This window comes from Cervus canadensis, chromosome 29 (assembly GCF_019320065.1).
Source record: "Cervus canadensis isolate Bull #8, Minnesota chromosome 29, ASM1932006v1, whole genome shotgun sequence".
NCBI classification, from domain to species: domain Eukaryota; kingdom Metazoa; phylum Chordata; class Mammalia; order Artiodactyla; family Cervidae; genus Cervus; species Cervus canadensis.
In genome coordinates, this window is record NC_057414.1 from 37,306,627 (window position 1) to 37,330,389 (window position 23,763).

Genomic DNA, 23,763 nt, shown 5'->3' on the forward strand with positions numbered 1-23,763 from the left:
CTCAGTGTGTATGCCCAGAAGTGGGATTGCTTGGTCATATGGCAGTTCTATTTCCAGTTTTTTAAGAAATCTCCACACTGTTCTCCATAGCGGCTGTACTAGTTTGCATTCCCACCAACAGTGTAAGAGGGTTCCCTTTTCTCCACACCCTCTCCAGCATTTATTGCTTGTAGACTCACATGGAGACTCTTAAGGAATTAGAATTCTATCCATTTGTCCTCAACAAAGAGTATTATTAAATTCATTGGTTTATATGACCCTGCTGATCTTTCTTTACAAATGGAAGGGAAATTAACATAGGTGATATGCATCCAGTCTCTTATTCAATCAACCAAGTTGAATTGAATCCCCTCTCTGTCCCCTCTCTACTCACACCTCTAGGATGGAAATAAAGACCCCACAGTCTGCAGGTTGAATTCGGCACACAGTTGTTTGACATTTGGCCTCCACTATTGATCTCAGAGGGAGAGCAGTGAGCAGTGCTGAAGAGAGATCTTCATTCCCTGGCCAGGAATTAATCCCAAGCAAGCTGGGAGAAAACCAAGAGTCACTACACCACCTGGGGCTAGAGGCTAGAAGCAAAGTGGCCCTGGCGCCTGTCCCTGCTTGAAAGCAAGACTGTTTCAAGGAGGGAAAAACTGTAAAACCAGGTACAAAGTTTATTACTAGAGACACAGCACAATGTATGGGGGGGCACATGGGGAAACAGTTGGTTTATTCAACTCAGAAGCAGGGTAGAGATACACACAGAGAGAAAAATGGCATGGGCATCTTTTCTAATGAGGGGGAGTGCAGTACATCAGAAACTAGGCAGAGGCCATACCCAGAGAGGAGTGTGGGCATCCTGAGTGAGGAGTGCAGTATAGAGGTGAAGGAAATCATATAGGACAGTCCTTCTAGGTCGTTGTTTACCCTTGGCCAATTATCTTCTTTCTTCACACCTAACTAATCGATGGGTCCTCCCCGAGATGGATTCGCAAATTTTTGCTAAGATGGATCCCACTGCACAGGCCTATGGGTGTGTGTCCACACTTATTATGGGGTGAGGTCTGCTCCCTTTTCCACCCCACGAAGCCTTCTTGAGCATGGGCAGACGAGGAAATCTTCCTTGCACTCAGGAGTGGGCACCTTATCTCCTTGTTTTAGTAGAGCTCAGCTTTTACCACTAGCTTTGTCCTCGGACAGTCTGGGTGAGAACAAAAGCTCAATTTTACTCCACTCGATAACCACCAGGTGTCTGGCCCAGAGGCCAACTATACCTACCTCATTTTGTTTTTAGTTTGTTTTTAAAAGAAAACCCCAAAAGGTAAGTTGCTAGCGTTTAAATCAGAAGATTGTACATAAATATCCAGGCTTCTGAGCTCTCTTCTAAATGAGGCCGGTCAGCCCGCTTTCCAGCACGGCAGCCGCTGGTTGGAGCTGAGGAGAGGCTGCCCCCAGTAGTAGGGCCTGTGATGCTGGGTGTCCAGGATGCACTCTGTCCGAGTGCTTCCATTCATTTCTCTTGGGCCAGGTATTAGTGAAAAATGACTTAGACTGCTCTACCCTGAGGATAAGGACCACCTGAGTGTTACTCAACTTTTGACTTTCCAGTGTCCAATCCAGACCCCAGCACACAGGGTTCTCCTTATATGTTTGTTGGATAATATAAAGTATCTTGTGGATGCCTGCATCACATTTTTTCCAATACTGAAAACTGCAATTGCAATTCTGCGCCAGCCTAGATCTTTGACAGAGATTGGCATCAAAGGTGCCCCTGATCTGTGTGAATATCCCACTACCTAAAGCCACTCATATGTCACTGGGTTGCCCCTTAAGTCTTCACTTTGCTATTTGACTTCTTTTCCTTCTAGCAATCCCCTCTCCAACTGAGGACAGCCATGTACATCTTATGACATTTCTAGGAAGACCATGTGAAATCACAAATATCTAGCATGGCCCCTAGATTTACTTTTATCACATTATTAGCAGTATTTTGTGTCTAAGTTGGCAAGAGATTCACTACTCTTAGTTTAGTTTAATTTTTCAGCTAAGCCTCAAGGAAGAGATTACAGTCAGTTCAGTTCAGTTGCTCATCATGTCAGATTCTTTGCGACCCCACGGACTGCAGCACGCCAGGCCTCCTTGTCCATCACCAACTCCCAGAGTTTACTCAAATTCATGTCCATTGAGTCGGTGATGCCATTCAACCATCTCATCCTCTGTCATCCCCTTCTCCTCCCGCCTTCAATCTTTCCCATCATCAAGGTCTTTTCAAATGATTCAGCTCTTCACATCAGGTGGCCAAAGTATTGGAGTTTTAGCTTCAACATCAGTCCTTCCAATGAACACTCAGGACTGATCTCCTTTAGGATAGACTGGTTGGATCTCCATGCAGTCCAAGGGACTCTCAAAAGTCTTCTCCAACACCACAGTTCAAAAGCATCAATACTTTGGCCCTCAGCTTTCTTTATAGTCCAACTCTCACATCCATACATGACTACTGGAAAAACCATAGCCTTGACTAGACAGACCTTAGTTGGCAAAGTAATGTCTCTGCTTTTTAATATGCGCTCTAGATTGTTCATAGCTTTTCTTTCAAGGAGTAAGTGTCTTTTAATTTCACGGCTGCATTGGCAGTGGTTTTGGAGCCTAAGAAAATGAAGTCTGCCACTGTTTCCACTGTTCCCCCATCTATTTGCCATGAAGTGATGGGACCAGATGCCATGATCTTAGTTTCATGAATGTTGAGCTTTAAGCCAACTTTTCACTCTCCTCTTTCACTTTCATCAAGAAGCTCTTTAGTTCTTCACTTTCTGTCATAAGGGGGGTGCCATCTGCATATCTGGGGTTATTGATATTTCTTCCAGCAATCTTGATCCCAACTAGTGTTTCATCCAGCCCAGCATTTCGCGTGATGTACTCTGCATATAAGTTAAATAAGCAGGGTGACAATATACAGCCTTGACATACTCCGTTCCTATTTGGAACCAGTCTGTTGTTCCATGTCCAGTTCTAACTGTTGCTTCCTGACCTGCATACAGATTTCTCAAGAGGCAGGTTGGGTGGTCAGGTATTCCCATCTCTTTCAGAATTTTCCACAGTTTACTGTGATCCACACAGTCAAAGGCTTTGGCATAGTCAATAAAGCAAAAATAGATGTTTTTCTGGAACTCTCTTGCTTTTTCAATGATCCAGCGCATGTTGGCAATTTCATCTCTGGTTCCTCTGCCTCTCCTAAAACCAGCTTGAAAATCTGGAAGTTCACAATTCACATACTGTTGAAGCCTGGCTTGGAGAATTTTAAGCATTACTTTACTAGCATGTGAGATGAGTGCAATTGTGCAGCAGTTTGAGCATTTTTTGGCATTGCCTTTCTTTGGGATTGGAATGAAAACTGGCCTTTTCCAGTCCTGTGGCCACTGCTGAGTTTTCCAAATTTGCTGGCATATTGAGTGCAGCACTTTCACAGCATCATCTTTTAGGGTTTGAAATAGCTCAACTGGAGTTCCATCACCTCCACTAGCTTTGTTCATAGTGGTGCTTCCTAAGGCCAACTGGACTTCACATTCCAGGATGTCTGGCTCTAGGTAAGTGATCACATCATCATGGTTATCTGGGTCATGAAGATCTTTTTTGTACAGTTCTTTTGTGTATTCCTGCCACCTCTTCTTAATATCTTCTGCTTCTGTTAGGTCCATACCATTTCTGTCCTTTATTGTGCCCATCTTTGCATGAAATGTTCCCTTGGTATCCCTAATTTTCTTGAATAGATCTCTAGTCTTTCCCATTCTATTGTTTTCCTCTATTTCTTTGCATTGATCACTGAGGAAGGCTTTCTTATCTCTCCTTGCTATTCTTTGGAACTCTGCATTCAAATGGGCATTTCTTTCCTTTTCTCCTTTGCATTTCTCTTCTCTTCTTTTCACAGCTATTTGTAAGGCCTTCTCAGACAGCCATTTTTTTTTTTTTTTTTGCATTTCTTTTTCTTGGGGATGGTCTTGATCCCTGTCTCCTGTACAATGTCATGACCCTCCATCCATAGTTCATCAGGCACTCTATTAGATCTAATCCCTTGAATCTATTTGTTACTTCCACTGTACAATCATAAGGGATTTGACTTAGGTCATACTTGAATGGTCTAGTGGTTTTCCCTACTTTTTCAATTTAAGTCTGAATTTGGCAATAAGGAGTTCATGATCTGAGCCACAGTCAGCTCCCAGTCTTGTTTTTGCTGACTGTATAGAGTTTCTCCATCTTTGGCTGCAAAGAATATAATCAATCTGATTTTGGTGTTGACCATCTGGTGATGTCCATGTGGAGTCTTGTGTTGTTGGAAGAGGGTGTTTGCTATGACCAGTGCTTTCTCTTGGCAAAACTCTATTAGCCTTTGCCCTGCCTCATTCTTTGTTGTTGTTGTTTTGTTTTTTTGTTTTTTTTTTTTTGCCCTGCCTCATTCTGTACACCAAGGCCAAATTTGCCTGTTACTCCAGGTGTTTCTTGACTTTCTACTTTTGCATTCCAGTCCCCTATAATGAAAAGGACATCTTTTTTGGGTGTTAGTTCCAGAAGGTCTTATAGGTCTTCATAAAATAAAACCGTTCAACTTCAGCTTCTTCAGCATTACTGGTCGGGGCATAAGCTTGGATTACCGTGATATTGAGTGGTTTGCCTTGGAAACAAACAGAGATCGTTCTCATTTTTGAGATTGCATCCAAGTACTGCATTTCAGACTCTTTTGTTGACTATGATGGCTACTCCATTTCTTCTAAGGGATTTTTGCCCACAGTAGTAGATATAATGGTCATCTGAGTTAAATTCACCCATTCCAGAGATTACAGTAGTCTCTCTGTATTCTGAGAATTTTCCAAGTCAAAGACACACAGAGACTGATAGAGGTAAATATTTTACGGAGAGGTTCATATTTCTTATCAGATCCACCACTAGCCTAAAGGGGACATTAGGGCAGGTCAGAGCATATATAATTAGGAGCTCTTGGTCACCACTGCATGCTCAGAACTTGAACTTCCCTGAGTACTTGGACCCAGGAAAGAAGCATGAAGTGGCTTGTGCTCCTCAGGCTGGTGGCCCTCTCAGAGTGCATAGTCATGTAAGTATGGGGACTATAAGTAGCATCATCTCTCTTTCTGGGGTTTCTCTTGTCATCCTCTCATTCTTCCACTCATCAGGGTTAGAAGAGAAAGTAATCACTCCCTGGCAGGCTTCAACTTTCACTGATTGATGAGAATCTTGTCATGGGCGCCATGAAGGGCAAGGTTCATGGGGCAGGACTGCAGGATTGCATAACTCTGGGAGTACCAGTCACATCATGACCCATATAAAAATGGCACTCCTGGGAATTGTTCAGTGCATGACCTGTGCAGCTGTCAGTGCGGTGCTATAGAAAAGCATTTCTCCTGCATTTGCTTCTAGGTCTTCTCTCTGCTCTCCCTCCTCTGCTGTGTGTATGTGTCAGTGTCTTCATCTGTGTAGGCTCCAAATGGTCATCTGGTTTACCCAAGATTACACAACAGAACCTGTATGCAGACCTAGGTCTTTGACATGTCTTTGCATGGCATTCTGATAAAAGGTGACACTCATAAAAATGCTTGGAAAATACACAACGCCATTACAATGCCAGATACAACAGTCATACCTGGTTACTGACATTTCTTTTTCCTTTTCCCCATGCTCGGTGAAAGAATCCCTATAACGAAGGTGAAGTCCGTGCAAAGAATCCTCATGGAAAATAACTTGCTGAGAAGTTTCCCGGAGCCACAATCTTATACCCGTCCCAGAAGTTGACTCTTGACCAGAATTTCTCATCTCATCCCCCGAGGAACCTCATGGACGTGAGTGCATTGGGAGAATGGTGCTCCACAGCGCCCCTGGTGTTCTGGTCTAGAACTGAGGCTCATCTGGGGGTGCCAGGTGGGATGTTGGGGCTGGGGCTCCTGCAGGAGGCAGAAACAGTGGGGAACAGGGACCCCATTCCCAGGGGAGAAAGCACTCAAATCCTCAACTTTTGGTCTGTGTTAACTGGAACCAATTACGACCAAGTGGCAGGTAAACATCCATTGATGTACCAAAGATGTGGCATTAGTTTGAGGAAGATTGTTCTTTCTGAAATAAGTGAGCCACTCAGTTACAGATGAAGGGTGAGCCATCTCTGATCAAAGGGTAAAGCCAACTGAAAATCAAATGTGAATCTCCAGGCAGAGAAAGTTCATCCTCCAGAGATCCAGAAATGACACTAACTTACTGAGTCCCTAATGCGTGTGACTCCATAAAGGTCTAACACTATAGTTACTGTTATTTTCTTTTTAAATATGAGCTTTTCTCTTCTTCAAGAATGCATGGGAAAGCCATGAAATTCTCCAGGCAAGAATACTGCAGTGGGTTGCCATTTCCTTCTCCAGAGGATCATACCAACCTAGGGATCGAACTCGGCTCTCCTACACTGCCGGCAGATTCTTTACCACTGAACGACCAGGGAAGCCCATATAAGCAAGGCAGAGAGAGACAAAGATTGGATACATGTCAAAGAAGGGACCACTTTCATGTTTTTCACAGGACATGCTCTGAGTTTAGCAGGAGTGGCCTGGAATGACATAGGAGGGCCACCTGGAGAAGGAGGCACTAGAAAGTGAAAGTGAAGTTGCTCAGTCATGTCTGACTCTTTGCGAACCCATGGACTGTAGCCCACCAGGCTCCTCCATCCATGGAATTTTCTAGGCAAGAGTACTGGAGTGGGTTACCATTTCCTTCTCCAGGGGATCTTCCAGACCCAAGGATCGAACCTGGGTCTCCCGCATTGCGGGTAGACACTTTACCATCTGAGCCTCCAGGGAATCCCAGTTTTTATATATAAAAAGGGCCTTCTTTAAGGCCCAGCCTAGTGCTGGGCCTTAAAGAAGGAAACTGGAGAGCTTCTCAAACGAAGGCACCTCTGAGCAGAAGTTGTGAGGAGGAGCGGTTGGAAGTGATTTCAGGCCCTGGGATGCCCAGAGGGAGGCAGGACAATGGGAATCAAGGGTGGCCAGGCAGCCAAGTCTGCCCCAACCTCCGTCCCTGGCCCCTATATATGGCCTACGTTGGCAGCATCACCACTGGAACACCACCTCAAGAGTTCCAGGTCATCATTGACACCAGCTCATCTGACCTGTGGGTGGCCTCTGTCTAATGCCGAAGTCCCTCCTGCTGTGAGTGCCTGCCCCCCCCCCATCTTGTCCTCCCCCGCTTTCTCCATCCTTGGCATCTGACAGATATGGGTCTCTTGTGTTGGCAGCTGCATACCAGACATATGACCACAAGATGTCCACCACCTTCCAATGCAAGTGGAGGAAATTCAACCTCTACTGTGGCTTTGCAAAGATAGCAAGAGTTCTTGCCAGTGAAACTGTTCAGGTAACAGGGGAACCAGGGACTGAGTCCAGGCTGGCCCTGGGAGCAACCACTGCCTGCAAAATAGATGCAGGACCAGCTAGGAGGGACCATCTTTCTGAAAGTCCCCTTGTGGCTGGCCACATGCCCAGCAGGGCCCTGTCCCTGGGGAGACAGCGCCCCTGCTGACACACAAACTCCCAAAACAATGAACCCCAGAGAGGGGTGTGGACTTGCATCTCCATTACCCAAGGTTCATTTTGCTGGAGTAGGAAGAAGGGGGAATGAAGCACCCCCTTTTATAGTCACAGGCTCTACAGGGCACTTTCATGGTAATAACTTGTTTTATCCTGCAACATCCCAGGCAGGAGGCACTACTATTAGCTCAGGATAAAGACGAGGGACATGAGGTGTAGAGAGTAAGGGCCTTGCCCAGCTCATGTATTTTTTAAGTTGGAGCTTGGCTGTCCTTCAAGATGCAAGTAGGTGTGGGATTTGGGGAAACGATAAAACTGACCTGGGGCCCCTGGGGCAGCACAGGGCTTCAAGTATCCAGGCAGGGAAATCAGGGGTCACAGGTGTAAGATGGGACTGATAAAAGGGTTCTCACTCTAGGGGGCCTTTGAGACTAATAAAAACTATGGCCTGCCCCCCCCACCCACACACACAAAGTGCCTGAGTATGCTCTCCCTGTGTTTCTCTGTCTCGGTCTCTCTCTCTCTCTCCCCTCTCTTACACACACACACACAGGCACTCACACACAAGTGTGCACATCCCCAAAAGCCTGCTTTCCAGGCAGAATTTTCATTAGAACCCAGCCAGTGACATTGCATAATGGCTTCTGTCTTCCTGGGCACATGTAGAATCCACAATGCATTGCAATGAATTCAGTTCATGTTTGTCATCAGATCATGAAAGTGAAAGTGTTCATCGCTCAGTCTTGCGACCCCATGGACATAGCTCGCCAGGCTTCTCTGTCCGTGGAATTCTCCAGGCAAAATACTGGAGTGGGTTGCCATTTCCTTCTCCAGGGGAACTTCCCAACCCAGGGAATGAACCTGGGTCTCCTGCATTAACAGGCAGATTCTTTACTGCCTGAGCCACAAGGGAAGCCCATCAGATCATAGCGATGCCAAAGAGAAGACTAGTCTGGTCTCTATTCATTGTATCCTTAGAGGCGGACCATTCAGTCCTGTCCTGAGTCTGGTTGCCCCACCTGTACAGAAGATATGAGACCAATTTGGCTCACTCAGATGGTGTTTGCAGGAGAAGCAGGTGTTGTTAAAATCCACAGCCCCACACAAATGAAAGCCCAATTCCTATCCCAGCTTGCCCTACCCATCTGAGGTCAACTGAGGCCTCAGTTCTTCTCTGCAGTGCTAATGGCATTTGCACCAAGCAGCCCAGCCTCACTTCCCAACCCTTTACATGGGAACACTCTCCTGTCTCACAAATCGGGACAGCTGCTGCCAAGAACCAGACATTTGGCCTGACCAAGAATAAGATTGGTGGGTTCCTGGAAAATTCACCTTATGGTGGCGTCCTTGGCTTGGCGTTCCCCAGCCTCGCCAGGAGTGAAGCCACCCCTCTCTTCGACAACCTGAGGAGACAAGGAGTCATTTCCAAACCTGTCTTTGCCTTGTTCATGAGCAGGTAAGTCTGAGCTGGATAAGCCCTTCCTCCAAACAAGCTCTAAGATGCTTCCATTTGCATGAAAAGGTGTAGGCCACCTCAGTAGATTCCTGAGTGATAGTCTAGCCGAGGAGAACTACGGCCCCAGGATCACAACTGGCCCCATCACTGGGTTTTTGTCAATAAAAAATGGTTGTGTTTCATTGGAACACAACCATTCTCATGGATTCAAGGGTGCAGTTTGGTCCAGCAGGGTGGAGGTAGGAGGAAGAGAAATGGTCCAGGATATGGCTGGAGGAAAAGGCAACAGGATTTGCTGATGAATTTGATGCAGAAGGAGAGGGATGACGAGAATGTTTCCTTCCTCACTAACATTTCACCGGGAACCCAGGGCAAGCTACAGAATTTGCAGGAGCCAGCACAAAATGAAAATGTGAAACCCCTTGTTCAAAACATATTAGGAGTTTTAAGACAGGGAGAGTGGAGTTGGGTGGCCTGCTCAGCTTGAAGTCCCATGGACAGCACAGGTCACAGGCAAGAAGAGCCAACCCTAGGTGAGACTGAACCCATGTTCTTAGCTCCCTCAGACATCAGCTTTCCTGAAAAATCACAGGCTAGACAAGGAGGAAGCCCGACCCCTCCAGCAAAGAGTCCTCTGAGGGTATATCTGAGCATTCAGGTGGCTGGAAAAGTCCAGGGCCTCTTCAGAAAGATGGATGGTCGGAGCCAGGCCTGGTTGGAGCCAGGCTGCCCAGCTTCGAACCTCTTCTGTGACACTCATTAGATGGGGACCGACCCTGGTCAGGTACGCAAGCTCTCCAAGCATCCGTTTCCGCATGTGTAAAATGGAGACCGTAGTAGTGCCTCTGACGGGTGAAGAAGCGCAGCCCTCAGACAGTGGCTGGTGTTACCCTCCTCCAACGAGCCCCTTCTTCCTTCTCTCTTCTGAAGAGCAGCTTGCTGATGCTTGGTGGGGTGGACCATGCCTACCACAAGGGAGCTCTCAAGTGGGTACCAGTGACCCAAGCCCGCTTATGGCAGATAACTGTGGACCGGTAAGCCTGCCCCTCTGAGGGCCACCCGAAATGATGCTGCCACACATGCATATGGACACATAGAGACAAACACAAATGCACTCACAGTCACACACAGACATATGCTCAACACGCATGCACACATAAAAACAGATACAGAGACACATATAAACACCTACATAGGCAGACATATAAACACACACAGACACACAGATGCACACAAACACACACACGGGAGCACACACCACCCATGGGTTCATAGTTGCCCCAGAGCTCTTGATCAGGCCTCTGACCAAGATCCTGAAAGGGTCCAGAGAGGCCTGGGCAGCTGGGGGAGGGCTGCATTCCTGTGCTGTGAGGTGGGGAGCCTGGTTAGAGGACCCTATAGTGTGGTGAAAAGAGGATCAGGGGGAATTTCACCAACCTGAACAGGGTTGTGTTAAGATGACCTACTGACCAGGGCCACCCAGGACCTAGGGTGTTCTCAGGACACAGAATTGCCAGTTGAAAAGCTGAGAAAGTTCTGAAAAACTGGGAAAACTGGTCTCCTCAGAGAGAAGTTACACAACAGTGGAGCGAGTTTGGCTGCAGTCTTGAGACCTGAGAGCAACACATAAAAAGAGACACCCCACCTAACCAGTGCTACTTGCTGCCCAAGCCGGGCACACGGCGGGGCAGGGGCTGTGCCTGAATCAGGAAGCTGGGATCCAGGTGTGGCCTGAGAACAAGGGGTGAGAATTGATGGGATTCTCTGTGATAGCCTCAGGCCAAAGCTCACCTGCTCTTTGGAGGCCCCTGGGTCTGCTCACGCTCCCCTGGCAGGGACCTCAGGGTCTGAGCCGGGTGAGGGGGCAGTGCTGGGAGACAAACTCTCCCAGGGCAGCCTGTGTCTCCCCCACCACTACTCTGACCATCTGCTGCCCTAGAGACCATCTTCACTGGCTGGGCCAACCCATCATTGGGGAGACATCAGATACAGGTCTCCGGGTGTTCCTCATTCATTCATTCAACAAACATACACTTGTATCCATTGTGTGCTGGGCACTTGTGGGAAGCACTGAGGACCCAACTTGCCCTCACATCTAGTGAGGCAGACGTACGTGAAACGACTCACACACACAGTGAATTACCACCTTGGTAGATGCTAGACACGAGGAAGGGTCTACAGAGACTGAGCAAGACAGGAGCCTGATCTAGTCTGGGGGGAAGACTTTCCTGACAAAGTGGCAATTAACCTGGAAGATGAGGAAAAATTAGCTGGACCAAGGGGATGGTGTCTTCTAGGAAGGGCACCAGCACAAACTCAGGCCCTGAGACATGAAAGAGCCTGGTGCCTGCAAGAACTGAAAGAAAGTTAAAAAGATGATGTGACCAGAGAAAAGGAAAACTGAGTCAGGGCAAGAGCTGAAGGGCTGTTCAGGAGACAGTCAGCCAGGGGGCAGTCATTGAAGAGACTTCAGGGTGACCCTGGTGCCCGCTTTGTCCCTCCGTCTCTCAGCGTCTCCATAAACAAAATGGTGGTTGCTTGTTCTCGTGGATGTCAGGCTATTGTGGACAGCGGGATCTCAGTGCTGGCTGGCCCAACTCAAGTGGTCCACAACATCTTCAAACACATCAACCCCAAACCCAAGGAGAAAAACCAGGTGAAGGGTCATGCCACAGGATCATTCTTGGGCTCCCCACACACCAAGGATCACCTGGGCCAACCTCTCTCCTGCTTTCTTTTACAGCAATTGATTTCATGTGACCAGGCCAAGACCCTGCCTCCTATTAACTTCACTATCAATGGCATGGACTTCCCAGTGTCCCCTAAATACTATATCCAGAAGGTGAGGGGATAACTCTGAGGGCTGGTTCCCAAAATTGGGATTTGCAAGAACTCTTGGGCTGCTGCTGGGAGGAAGAGGCCCTCTACAAGCTAAGCCACACCATGGCAGATGCTGCTGAGCCCCGGTGGCTGGGCCAGTGCCTCCCACAAAACCAACCACGTGAGAGTAAAGGGCAGTCTGGGACATCCCTCCTCCTGCAATAAATGTGGAGACACCACCCCATGCTGGCGCGGTGGGAGTCACAAGGAGAGGGGAACACTGAGGGCCTCAGGTTTCCCAGAGCTTCAGTTCAACCAGAGACCTCAGATGCAGAAACATGGAAAGTCAGCTCTAGCAATCCCTGAAATAGAGCAAGTGACAAGAAGGATGTCTGGGGACAGTCTCATTGTGCTGTCCCACCATAGGGGTTAACAGTCTCCCCCTCCAACTCGAAAGTCTCCAGGTGGAGATCATAAATTACATGCTTACCCTAGAACTTCGCTGCAACTTCACACTCTGTGAGTTGGGGTACCGACCCCTCCGTGGGGAGGCTGGATGCTAAGGTGAATAAAGGAGCACAGTGGCTGCTCAGCCCCGGAACAGGGTGGAGGCTTCCTGTCAGCTCCCTGTGGGAGTTCAGAGCAGGCTGATGGGCTCAAAAGAGGCTTTGGAGAAGAGAAGGAATTGCAGTAATTCTAAACACCCCAGCCTCATGGAGGATCAAGGGAGCCTGCTTGGGTTGAGGTAATCTATATCAGATTCCTTACAAATGGCAGCCCCGGGGACTATGCAAAGTGGTCCAGGAGCAGATGAGGGGTGATATGGGCTACAGACTGGGGGAGCTTCAGGATAAGTCACCCAACCCAGCCTGGAGTGGCCGAATAGTGTGAGTGTGGGACCAGAAAGACTTCCTAGACGGCCTGAGCGAGTATAAAGAATGCATTGTGACAATGCTATTTACAATGGGTAACCAACAACAACCTACTATGTAGCACAGGGAGCTCTGCTCAGTGTTATGTGGCAGCCTGGATGGGAGGGGAGTTTGGGGGAGAGTGGGGACATGTATATGTGTGGCTGAGTCCCATGGCTGTCCACCTGAAACTATCACAATACTGTTAATTGGCTATCCTCCATTAAAAAGTTAAACATTTTTTTAGAAAAAATAATTGGTTGTGGCCAATGAAGAGATAAACAGGCATCCTTAGCAGAGGAAAAAAAGAGAGCAGGAGTCGGAAGGAAAGAAACAGCAGTATGTGAGGGGAACTATGGGCCATTCTTGTTCTTTGTTTAAAAAATACATTGAAGTAGGACTGATTTACAATGTTGTGTCAATTTCTGCTCTACACCTAAGCCACTCAGTTTTATATATATTCAAATATATACAGGCTGCTGCTGCTTATTCGCTTCAGCTTGTCTAACTCTGCGAGACCCCATGGACTGTAACCCACCAGGCTCCTCCATCCAGGGGATTCTCCAGGCAAGAATACTGGAGTGGGTTGTCATGTCCTCCTCCAGCAGATCTTCCCAACCCAGGGATCGGTCTCCTGCACTACAGGCAGAATCTTTACCACTGAGCCACCAGGGAAGCCCACAAATATATACCAACTCTTTTTCATATTCTTTTCCATTACAGTTTATCATGGGTTACTGAATACAGTTACCTGTGCTATACAGTAGGACTTTGTTATTTAAATATCAAATATTAGTTCGCATCTGATAATCCCAAACTCCCAAACCTCCCCTCCCCACACCCCTCTGTCATGGCAACCACATGTTTTGGCCCTTCTTGTTCCTATACCCTCACTTCTGCAGCTGCTGTGAGAGCCACTTGATTCTTCCCAAAGAAGGGGAAAAACTGGAAAAGCTCTCTGCTCTGGATACTGAGGGGGGTGGCAGGTAAGTGCTCACACTGGTATGTATTTCTGTCTCCCCCAGGTTTTTGAGGACATCTGCTTTGTCAGCTTTCAAGGGGGCACAGAATACATGAGCCCCTCAGACACCTGGATCCTGGGTGACATCTTCCTGAGAGCATATTTCACAGTTTTCGATCGGGGAAACTACAGGATCAGCCTGGCTCCCTCAGTGTAAATGCTGGGCTGCTTCAGATATCACTCAGGCCCACTGCAAAGACACACTCACACATAGGGCACTCCCTCCCAGGGATGCCAAGGCACTGGGTTTGGGGCTCTGCAAGCCCTGCCCTCAGCAGAGAATAAAGGATTTCATCTCAATGGAGCTCATACAAATGGCTGCCTCTCTTTGAGTCAGGAAAGTACATCACAACCGGGCAGGATCTAGAACCAAGTCTGAACCACAAACGAGAGGAGCCCAACTGCCCAACTCCACTGGCTTCAAGAAAGGGGAGACTTACTGGAAGGACACAGGCATCCGGGACACAGGAACGAGAACAGATCCAAAGATCTCAGTGACTGGACCCAAGAAATCAGAAGCCATCAGTTCACTCTTTCCCTCACCCCTTCCCTTCTCTCTTCTTTGATTCTCTCAGCCTGACAGCTTTCTTCCCTCAGGTTTCTACACCTAGTGAGTTTCAAGCTGCCTGCCTCACGTCTTTATCTCCCTAAGGCAACTAACCAGTAAGGAAAGAAGCTCAGAAGACATCAGAGTTCAAGGGAGGGCTCTGAATGGACCATCTCAGATCATGTGTCCAGTCCTCGACCAAGCATGCTGGCAGGGGCACAGAGTCTTGTAAGTGTCTTAATTCGTCACCAGGCCCTGCCCCCAGAGCATGTGATTGACCGGTTCCTCATTAACAGACCCTGAGAAAGAATCATTTTCTTCTTTTCTTATCCTTCCCTTCTTTCTTTCTTCCTTCTCTCCTCCTTTAATTCCTTTCTTTCATTTGTCTCCTCTGAGTATTCACCTCCACAGAGCTCACAAACCTAGGTGTGAGAAAACTTCAGATTCCTCCAGGGACCACATCGGTCAAGAGAACGACAAACTCAAGATGTCTGGATGGAACTCAGATCAGTAGAATTCAGTTTCATGCTCCCTTCATGGCCTAGTGGTCAAGAATCCACCTGCCAATGCAGGAGACATGGGTTCGATCCCTGCTCCAGTAAGCACCCACATGCCGAGGATCCATTAAGCCCGTGCACCACAACTATGGAGCCTGTGCTATATGTTCTGCCCGTAGTCCGAGTCCCCGGTCGGGAAAGAAGACTCCTCGAAACAATGCAACTCGCAATAGGGGAATTTATTACTGACTCGAGCCAGGGCCTCCCGCCCTCACCAGGTGTGTGAGGACGAAAAGCCCCGAGCCCCAGTTCTCTTGGGTATTCATTAGGTCAAAACAAGCAGCAGGTAGTTGGCGCAAGCGGATTGGTTACACAGTGGGTAGTTGGCATAAGCAGATTGGTTACACAGTTGCAAGGTAATTTTTGTTGGCCCAACGTGGGGCTTTCAGCTTTCCCCTGATAGGTTCCCTTTTCTCTGGCTAGGCATATGTTGATTGGCTGGCTCCAGGAGGTCTGATAATTATGTTACCCCGGGAAACCAGGCCTACTCCTAATCTAGGCTGCCTGCCATGGTGTTAGCCGTGACAGCCTCACATTTCCCCCCTGTCTGTTGTTCAAGTAGAGGAATCTTCCTCTTCACCCTGTGAAATTGACTGATATTGTTGTCTCAATACCATAATTTGGATGGTATTTAGGCGCTCCCTAATAAATGAGACCAGACGGTTTAAAATGTATGGACCAAAGGTCAGTAACAATATTAATATTATGAGTGGACTCAGGAGGGTGGAAATCAAAGTGGTCAACCAGGGGGAGCGCTGAAACCAAGATTTAAACCAGCCTTGTTGGGCTTTTCGTTCTCTCTTTCGCTGGGCTAGTCCCTCTCTTACTTTCTGGAGAGATTTTTGTACCACCCCTGAATGGTCAATATAGAAACAGCATTCTTTTCCCAGTGCTGCACATTATCCTCCTTGTTGCAGAAACAACAAATTTAAACCTCTCTTATTCTGTAACACTACTTCAGCCAAGGAGCTCAAGGATTCTTGGAGGTGTGAAATGGACTGTTCCCGTGGTTTCGCAACCCCAAGCGGCGCAATAAAAAGAGTCAACTCCCCCACATTTTTCAATTTGGTTCCGATCCCTTCTTCCCCCCGAGCAGACATAGACAGGCACCTGTTCACAGTACTGTGGGCCTTTTCGCTCACAGTTACGGCTGAACAGACCGAAAGAGCCATGGGCAAAGAACTTGGTCAGTTGGTGGGGACCAAACCCATTACCGTCAGCCACCAGCACGCACAAATCAAAGGTCAGTACTGGCCACCATGTCCCTTTGGGGGCCACGTTGGAGCTCAAATTAAGCACTTCTCCAGTCTCAGGATTGTAGATCACCCAAGTCAGGTTAGCTGGCTGATGGGGGTTGTGGCTGGTTGCTCCTGGGCCGATGAAAACTTTTACCAGCAGGATGGTTAAGAGGGCTCCCATCATACGAGGTAGGGGGTGGTAGGCATTTTCTCTCGAATATAGGACACACAGGAGGGGGTCTTCTATACAGAATCTCAAAAGGGGTAAGATTCAGCTTATAAGGGGTGTTAAGCGCTTGAAAGAGCGCGAAGGGAAGGAGGGTCACCCAGTCCCCGCCAGTCTCTATTGCCAACTTTGTCAAAGTTTCTTTTAGGGTCCAATTCATTCTCTCAACCTGTCCTGAGCTCTGGGGATTATATTCACAATGTAACTTCCATTTTGTCCCCAGAGCTTGGGCCAGCCCTTGTACAATCTGGCTCACAAAGGCAGGTCCGTTATCTGAGCCCATAGTCACTGGCAGCCCGTACCTAGGCACTATCTCCTCTAAGATCTTTTTAGCAACCACTGTTGCTGTCTCTCCCTTAGTGGGGAAGGCTTCTACCCATCCCGAGAAGGTATCTACCAGAACCAACAGACAGCGATACCCGTACTTGCCTGGTCTTACCTCAGTGAAATCTATCTCCCAGTGTTGCCCTGGCTCTTCCCCTCGGTACCTCGTTCCAGTGTGCTGCCTTTTCCCTGTCTTCATCAGCTGGCACGCTTTGCAAGCCTGGATTATTTCTCGTACAGTTGCATTTTGTCGAGGGAACCTCAGGCAGGCCGTCTGGAGAAGAGTCAAGGTCTTTTTCTCTCCCAAGTGTGTAGCTGTGTGCAGGTGTTCACATGGTGACGACCCAGGATGGCAGGCAATATCAGGTTGTTGTTTTGATCTCGGTACCATCCATCTTTGTCATCCTTCTGGAGGGTGGTATCCTCGTTGATCCAAATGAGGTCAGGGAGGGAATAGTCGGGGACTGGAGGCAGAGTCCCCATACCAGGAGGTGGAGTCCCATGGCTAATATGGGGGCGGCGTAGTCTCAGCTGGCCGCTTTTAGTAGGGCCCATCTGAGTGTCTGGAAAGTTTTATTGGCTCAGTCCAAGTCCAGTTTGGGGTCTCTTTACTTCCCTCATACAAGGGCCGGGCCTTCTCAGCAAACCCCATGATCCACAGTCTACAATATCCAACAGTCCCCAAAAACTTTCTCACTTGGTGGGGGGGTCTTGGGCTCTGGTATCTGCAATATTGTTTTTTTCATGGCCTAAGTTAGCCACCTTTGCCCCTGCCTGATCTTATACCCCAAATAAGTGACCTCTTGCCGGGATATTTGCACCTTCTTTGCGCTAGCACGATATCCCAAGGTGCCTAGAGTCTGTAAGAGGTCACCGGTGGCACGGCTGCATGCCTCCTCTGTGGTTCCAGCCAACATAAGGTCATCCACATATTGCAGCAGGATGACCTCTGGGTGGCGAGTCCGATATTCATAGAGGTCTTCACTCAAAGCCTCATTAAACAAGGTAGGGGAGTTTTTGAACCCTTGTGGGAGGCGGGTCCAAGTTAGTTGTACTACCGGTTGGCCTTCCCCCTCAGTCCACTCAAAGGCAAATATTTCCTGGCTCTGGGCTGCCAGGGGTAGGCTGAAAAAAGCATCTTTCAAGTCTAACACAGTGTACCAAGTGTACTCAGGCAGCAGACTGCTCAGGAGGGTATACGGGTTGGGGACAGTAGGGTGTATGTCACTCACCCGCTTGTTGACTTCTCGTAGGTCCTGGACAGGTCTGTAATCCGTACTCCCCGGCTTCTTCACCAGTAGTAAGGGGGTGTTCCAAGGGGATTGGCACCGCTTGAGAATTCTAGCATCCATGAGCCGTCGAATGTGGGGAGTGATCCCCCGCCGAGCCTCCTGGCTCATAGGGTATTGCCTCACCCTCACAGGAGTCGCCTCGGCTCTTAGTTCAATGACGACCGGATGTCTCTGTTTAGCCAGTCCCATTCCTGCTGTTTCTGCCCATACCAACGGGTATTTGTGGACCCACGGTTGTATATCTGGTGCTATAACCTCTGAGGGCTTAGGCACAAAAAGTCTGTATTCATCTCTTAAGGCTAGAGACAAGACATGTGTCGGCTATCCAAGTCCATCCATGACTGACATTCCCCCAGGGTCAAAATGGATGTGAGCATTAACTTTAGTCAACAAGTCCCGTCCAAGTAGAGGGGCTGGGCATTCTGGTATCACCAAAAATGAATGAGACACCTGATGGGTCCCCAGATTTACTTTCTGTTCTGTGGTCCAACAATATCTTTTTTTGTCCCCGTGGCTCCCTGCATCAAGCTGGTTTTCTTAGACATTGGTCCCAGTTTTTGATTTAAAACAGAGTGTTGGGCGCCAGTGTCCACCATGAAGCCAACGGGGTTCCCCTCCACATGTATGGTTACCCAGGACTCGGGGAGGGGTGTCGAGTCTTGACTCCCCTAGTCACTGTCTTCCCCCGCATATAGAACTCGAGTTCCAGGGGAAATTTTTTTCTCTCTGGGTTGTTCCTCTCTTCGGATCCCTCTTAGGGCACTCATTTTTCCAGTGCCCCCGTTCTTTGCAGTAAGCGCACTGATCTTTCTTTAGGGCCTGCCTTTTTGGTCTCTCTGTTTCTCCCGTCTGGGGGCCTCGAGGCTCCCTTAATTCTGTTCTGGCCTTCATCCCCGCAAAAAGAATCTTGGCCAGCTCTCTCTGGTGCTTCCGGTTTTCCTTCGCCCTATGTTCCCTATCTTCTTTCCTGATCTTCTCAGCTAGTTCCCTTTCCTCCCGATGAAGTCGTTCCTCCCTTTTTTCTGGGGTCTCCCTATTATTAAATACCTTTTCAGCTGCTTTCAGTAAGTCTTGTATTGTCTGCTCTCCTAACCCCTCTATCTTTTGTAATTTCCTCTTAATATCTGGGGCTGCCTGATTCACAAACGCTAGTAGAACTGCAGCGCATGATTCCTCAGCCTGGGGGTCCATGGGTGTATATTGCCTAAAGGCTTTCATTAGCCTCTCTAGGAAGGCTGACAGGCTCTCAGTGGGCTCTTGCCTTACTAAATTTACCTTTGCCAAATTTGTTGGCTTTTTAGCTGCGGCCTGCAGGCCAGCCATTAGAGTCTGGCGGTACACTCGGAGACGCTCCCTACCTTCCACTCGCTCAAAATCCCAGTTAGGCCGCAACAGAGGAAACCCCTCATCCACGAGATGAGGCTGGGCGGTTGGTGTCTCGTCGACCCCCAGGACCAGTTTCTGCGCCTCTGCCAGGATTCGCTCCCATTCTTCCATGGTGAAGAGCACCTGCAACAGCTGCTGGCAATCATCCCAGGTGGGGTTATGAGTGAACAAAATGGGAAAAGGGCCAGTATTGATATATTCGCTCTCCGTCCGGGTTAGCTGGTCCCACCCGGATGGGGAGTGCCTATACAGTAGATGAAGGTAACTCTGGGTCCCCATGATCTTGCTCACCCCTATTTTCTTTATTCCTTCTCCAGGGTCGGGATTCCCTTGTCCCTTCTGATTCATCGGGGGGGGGGGGCTCTTCCCCCCGGGGGCACCTGCAACGGAGGAGGGGCATATGGCGGGGGCCTAATTTCCGTCTCCAAGTCAATCAGGTTCCGGTCCGAGGATTCCTGCAAGACCGGTTTTGGGCCCTTATTCTTGGCTTCCTCTGGGGGAGTGGGAGTTTCCATAACCAGGGCCTGTACATTAGGAGAATCAGGGAGTTTGTGAACAAAAGGTTTTAACCATTCGGGCGGATCTTTTACTAGATCTTGCCAGGCCATAACATATGGAACTTGGCTCGGGTGGCCCCAGGGATCAGGAGCCATAACTTCTTCTTTTTCACTGCCCGAATAATAGAAGGTTGAAAAGTTTCTTCTGGAGGCCATCCAACCTGGAAGGCGGGCCACTCTGCAGAGCAAAAGGTTATTAATTTACTCTTTGTAACCAGTAGCAACAGATCATACGCTTTAGCCCTGACATCCGAGAAATGATCAGTCATGAGAGAGAGTGAGGTAGATTTTCTTTGCCCCATAGCGAGAGTCAGAAGAAAGTCACCGAGAATTACCACCAATAAATCCTATCGGGAGTGGTGGCGGCCAGGAGGTTGGGCTTGTGGTATGCTTCGTGGAACTATTTGAGTGCCTTAGTCGTTGCATGGAAGTTTTCTTGCTGAGGGCGGGCACCCTAAGGGTTTCTAGCCCATTTCGTGACCCCCTTATCCTTTCATGGGAGTCTTCCAGTGGCAGGCGCCCTATCGGCTCTTAAGTGCCTGTCCCGTGCCCACACAGACGGGTTTTTATTTGGCCAGATTCTCGGTTTAGAATACGAGAAAAAAAAGAAAGGAGTTTCACCCTCTCGGGCTCCCATTACTGGGACTGACTTGTTGGGAGGCCTTCAGAATCCGCCAGGGAGTAGCCCTGGCCGGGACTCGTCAGTTGCCCCGACAACTGTCTGCCTGTTCACTGAAACTCCCAGAAACAGAAATGAGGCTCCAAGGCTTTATAGGAAGAAGTAGACAACGACACACCAGAGAACAACGAGACAGGAGACAATGCCGGCAGTTATACAGAAAAACACACAAACAGACATACATTGGCCGACAACACAGATCCTCTGGAACAAGGGTCGCCTTACCGTATGGCATCCACTGTTCCCCAGATTCGGGCTTAGGAGAGGAGGTCTCCTTCCCGCAGAGCTGGCTGCCTCCCGGCACGCTCGCTGGCCTCGGCCTCACGCCAGCCAGAACGGCCAGTCCGTTCCCTCATGGAAAGCTTTCCCTAATTCCAGACACCTTCCTGCTTCACAGCAGGGCCCCGGATTTACTCTGGTCTTTTTCTGCGCCAGACACCTTCCCGCTTCACAGCACGGCCTCGGCTTTACTCTGGTCTTTTTCTGCACCAGACACCTTCCCGCTTCACAGCACGGCCTCGGCTTTACTCTGGTCTTTTCTAAACCTGCCTGAGCACCGGTGCTATTACCTGTCTTTTTTCCCCTTTGTTCCAAAAAGCATTCTTCCCCGGTCAAGGGATCCCGGACGAGCCCCCAAGTGTTCTGCCCGTAGTCTGAGTCCCCGGTCAGGAAAGAAGACTCCTCGAAACAATGCAACTCGCAATAGGGGAATTTATTACTGACTCGAGCCAGGGCCTCCCGCCTTCACCAGGTGTGTGAGGATGAAAGGCCCCAAGCCCCAGTTAAGCAGCAGGTAGTTGGCACAATCGGATTGGTTACACAGTGGGTAGTTGGCGTAAGCAGATTGGTTACACAGTTGCAAGGTAATTTTTGTTGGCCCAACGTGGGGCTTTCAGCTTTCCCCTGATAGGTTCCCTTTTCTCTGGCTAGGCATATGTTGATTGGCTGGCTCCAGGAGGCCTGATAATTATGTTACCCCGGGAAACCAGGCCTACTCCTAATCTAGGCTGCCTGCCATGGCGTTAGCCGTGACAGCCTCACACATAGAGTCCAGAAACCACACTACTGAGCTCACGTGCAGTCACTACTGAAGCCCATATGCCCTAGAGCCCAAGCTCCACAACAAGAGGAGCCACTGCAATGAGAAGCCAGCAAATACATTAGATTGGAAATAAGACAACAGGGTAAAAACCCCAACATGGTCACTTACTGTGCAGCACCGTACCTAACTAGGACTCACTTCTAGGATTCACTTCATCTGCAAAATAGGCTCGTCACCTAACTTGAAGTGTACCCAGAATCTCATATGTTTACAAAGCCCCAGAACATTGCCAACAGCACAAGGCAGCAAGGCAAAAAGAATAAGAGCTACTGCTACCCTAAGGAACAACAACAACAAAAAAAAAAACAACCAGAAGCTGCCCAGATGAAATCTACAAAGAAAATTTTCTGCATAATGGAAAATACAAAGGCACCAAGCCAGAATTCTGAGATAATCTAGGGGGGAAAAGAGCTTTTCTGGGGATATGACTGTCCCGAGTTCTCATTTCATGATCCAGTCTTTCTCCCCAAGTGCTTACTCCCAGGCCTGTGCAGAGTCACAGCTTTGGACAACAGTCAAAGAAAGTCTTCTTTCCCAAGTCCCTCTGTCACCACCAGCAGCAGCTCTAGGGCTGACAGTCACAGACCTCACAGGTTTAGCATCTCGGGTGCACCAGTAGGAAATGGGACTCCTGGGTAAGAGGCAGGCAGCCGATGAAGAGTGTGGAAAAGCCCCCAGCCAGCAACAGTATTACTGGGATACTGCTGGAGTGAAAGGAAGTGAGTGTGTGAAGTTTCCAGAGTTGAGGGTGGACATTCCCAGGGTTAGTGGACCCAGACATTGGTCAGCTGAGAAATCACTGACTTCTCTCAGGGGCAGAAACACTGAGGTGTAGAGTCAACTTTGCCAGTAACACACAAACACACACCACTGCTCTTGGAACCCAGAAGGAACTAGCACACCTTGGAGATACACAAACACCCATGACCTTTGTACCCAGCAAGCCCAGAACTGGGGGTTGGTCAGTGACGCTGGGAAAAGGATAGGGGCCAGGAGCAGACCCAAGGCTGAAAAGACACATCCTCACTGCCCCGGGGTGGGGTGGGGGACGGACGGTGGGGGGAAGTGCACAGCTCAAAGGGTTACAGACCAGACCAGAGCATCCCTCGGACCCCACTCTGCCGATGGATCCCCCTGGCAAGTCAGACCCCACTCTTAACCCTTCTCTCCCCACCTCCACGATGGGCAAATTGGCTCTTGGCTCATCAGAAGTGTGGCAAGCAAGATGCTCAAATACAGGGCTCAGGGTGAAAGGCTGTGATGAGGAGTGGCGCAGGACTGGAGCCCAGACTGGCCCAGGGAGCTTGGGCACTGCCTCCTCCTACTGGTCCAACTGAGAAGGGCACGGACCTTTGGTGGGTCACGTGCCTGTCGTGCCGAATACCAGCCTCTGCCACATGAGGCGCGCCAGGAGTGTCTGCAGGCGCTGCCCCCAACCCCGCCCTCGCCCCTCCCCGGGTCCAGCTCACCTACCCCTGGCCACCACAGGTTAAATCGCAGCCCAAGCCCACACTTCCGGGGACCACAAACATGGCCCTCACCGGATGTGACCTCCCTCCAATGTTCAGGCACTAGAGCTGGGGCTCACGTCACTATTCTGAGGCAGATGGCCTGAGAAAAGGGTGCTCCTCCTATGTTATTTCCTCCAATTTTCCACTTCCTGCTCTTTTCAGCCTCCTCACCCACTATGACCCTCGTCCCCTATCACTTGCATCTATTTCCCTAATACCAGGCCTCCATTTCCCCAATTTTCTTATTCAGAGAAAATGAGTGAGAGAAATGAAATGAAAGTGAGAGAAACAGAAGCTAACTCCTTACTCTCCTCTTGTTCATTAACTCCACATACATTCACTGAAGACCTGTGCTGTTAAGACCTGTGGATGCAAAAGTGAACACACCACCCCCAGGTTCAAGGAAGTCACCTTCTTGCTTGGGATGTCAGAAGAAACAAGAGATCTCCCTATTCTAGCCATCTCAGTCCTTCAGACGACTTTGATCAGGAACAAAAATTATTAAGGTAGGAATAGGCATCCTGTTGCTGTGCTGTGCTAAGTCACTCAGTCATGTCTGACTCTGTGATCCCAAGGA

General features: G+C 49.0%; 1 protein-coding gene across 1 annotated transcript; it reads left to right on the plus strand.

Annotated features, from left to right (window-relative positions):
- Positions 1-5,243: 5,243 nt before the first annotated feature.
- LOC122430737 (pregnancy-associated glycoprotein 2-like) lies at positions 5,244-13,924 on the plus strand. The gene is made up of 6 exons (XM_043451557.1): positions 5,244-5,250; positions 8,826-9,015; positions 9,948-10,049; positions 11,527-11,671; positions 11,759-11,857; positions 13,772-13,924. Exons 1-6 carry the CDS (start codon positions 5,244-5,246, stop codon positions 13,922-13,924), a joined length of 696 nt encoding a protein of 231 aa, XP_043307492.1.
- Positions 13,925-23,763: the final 9,839 nt, after the last annotated feature.

What these genes read in the sequence shown, in the direction of transcription:
- LOC122430737 (XM_043451557.1), top strand. An exon ending in TTTGCCTTGTTCATGAGCAG is followed by an intron (nt 9,016 to 9,947) that starts GTAAGTCTGAGC and finishes TCTTCTGAAGAG; the next exon opens with CAGCTTGCTGATGCTTGGTG. An exon ending in AACCCAAGGAGAAAAACCAG is followed by an intron (nt 11,672 to 11,758) that starts GTGAAGGGTCAT and finishes TTTCTTTTACAG; the next exon opens with CAATTGATTTCATGTGACCA.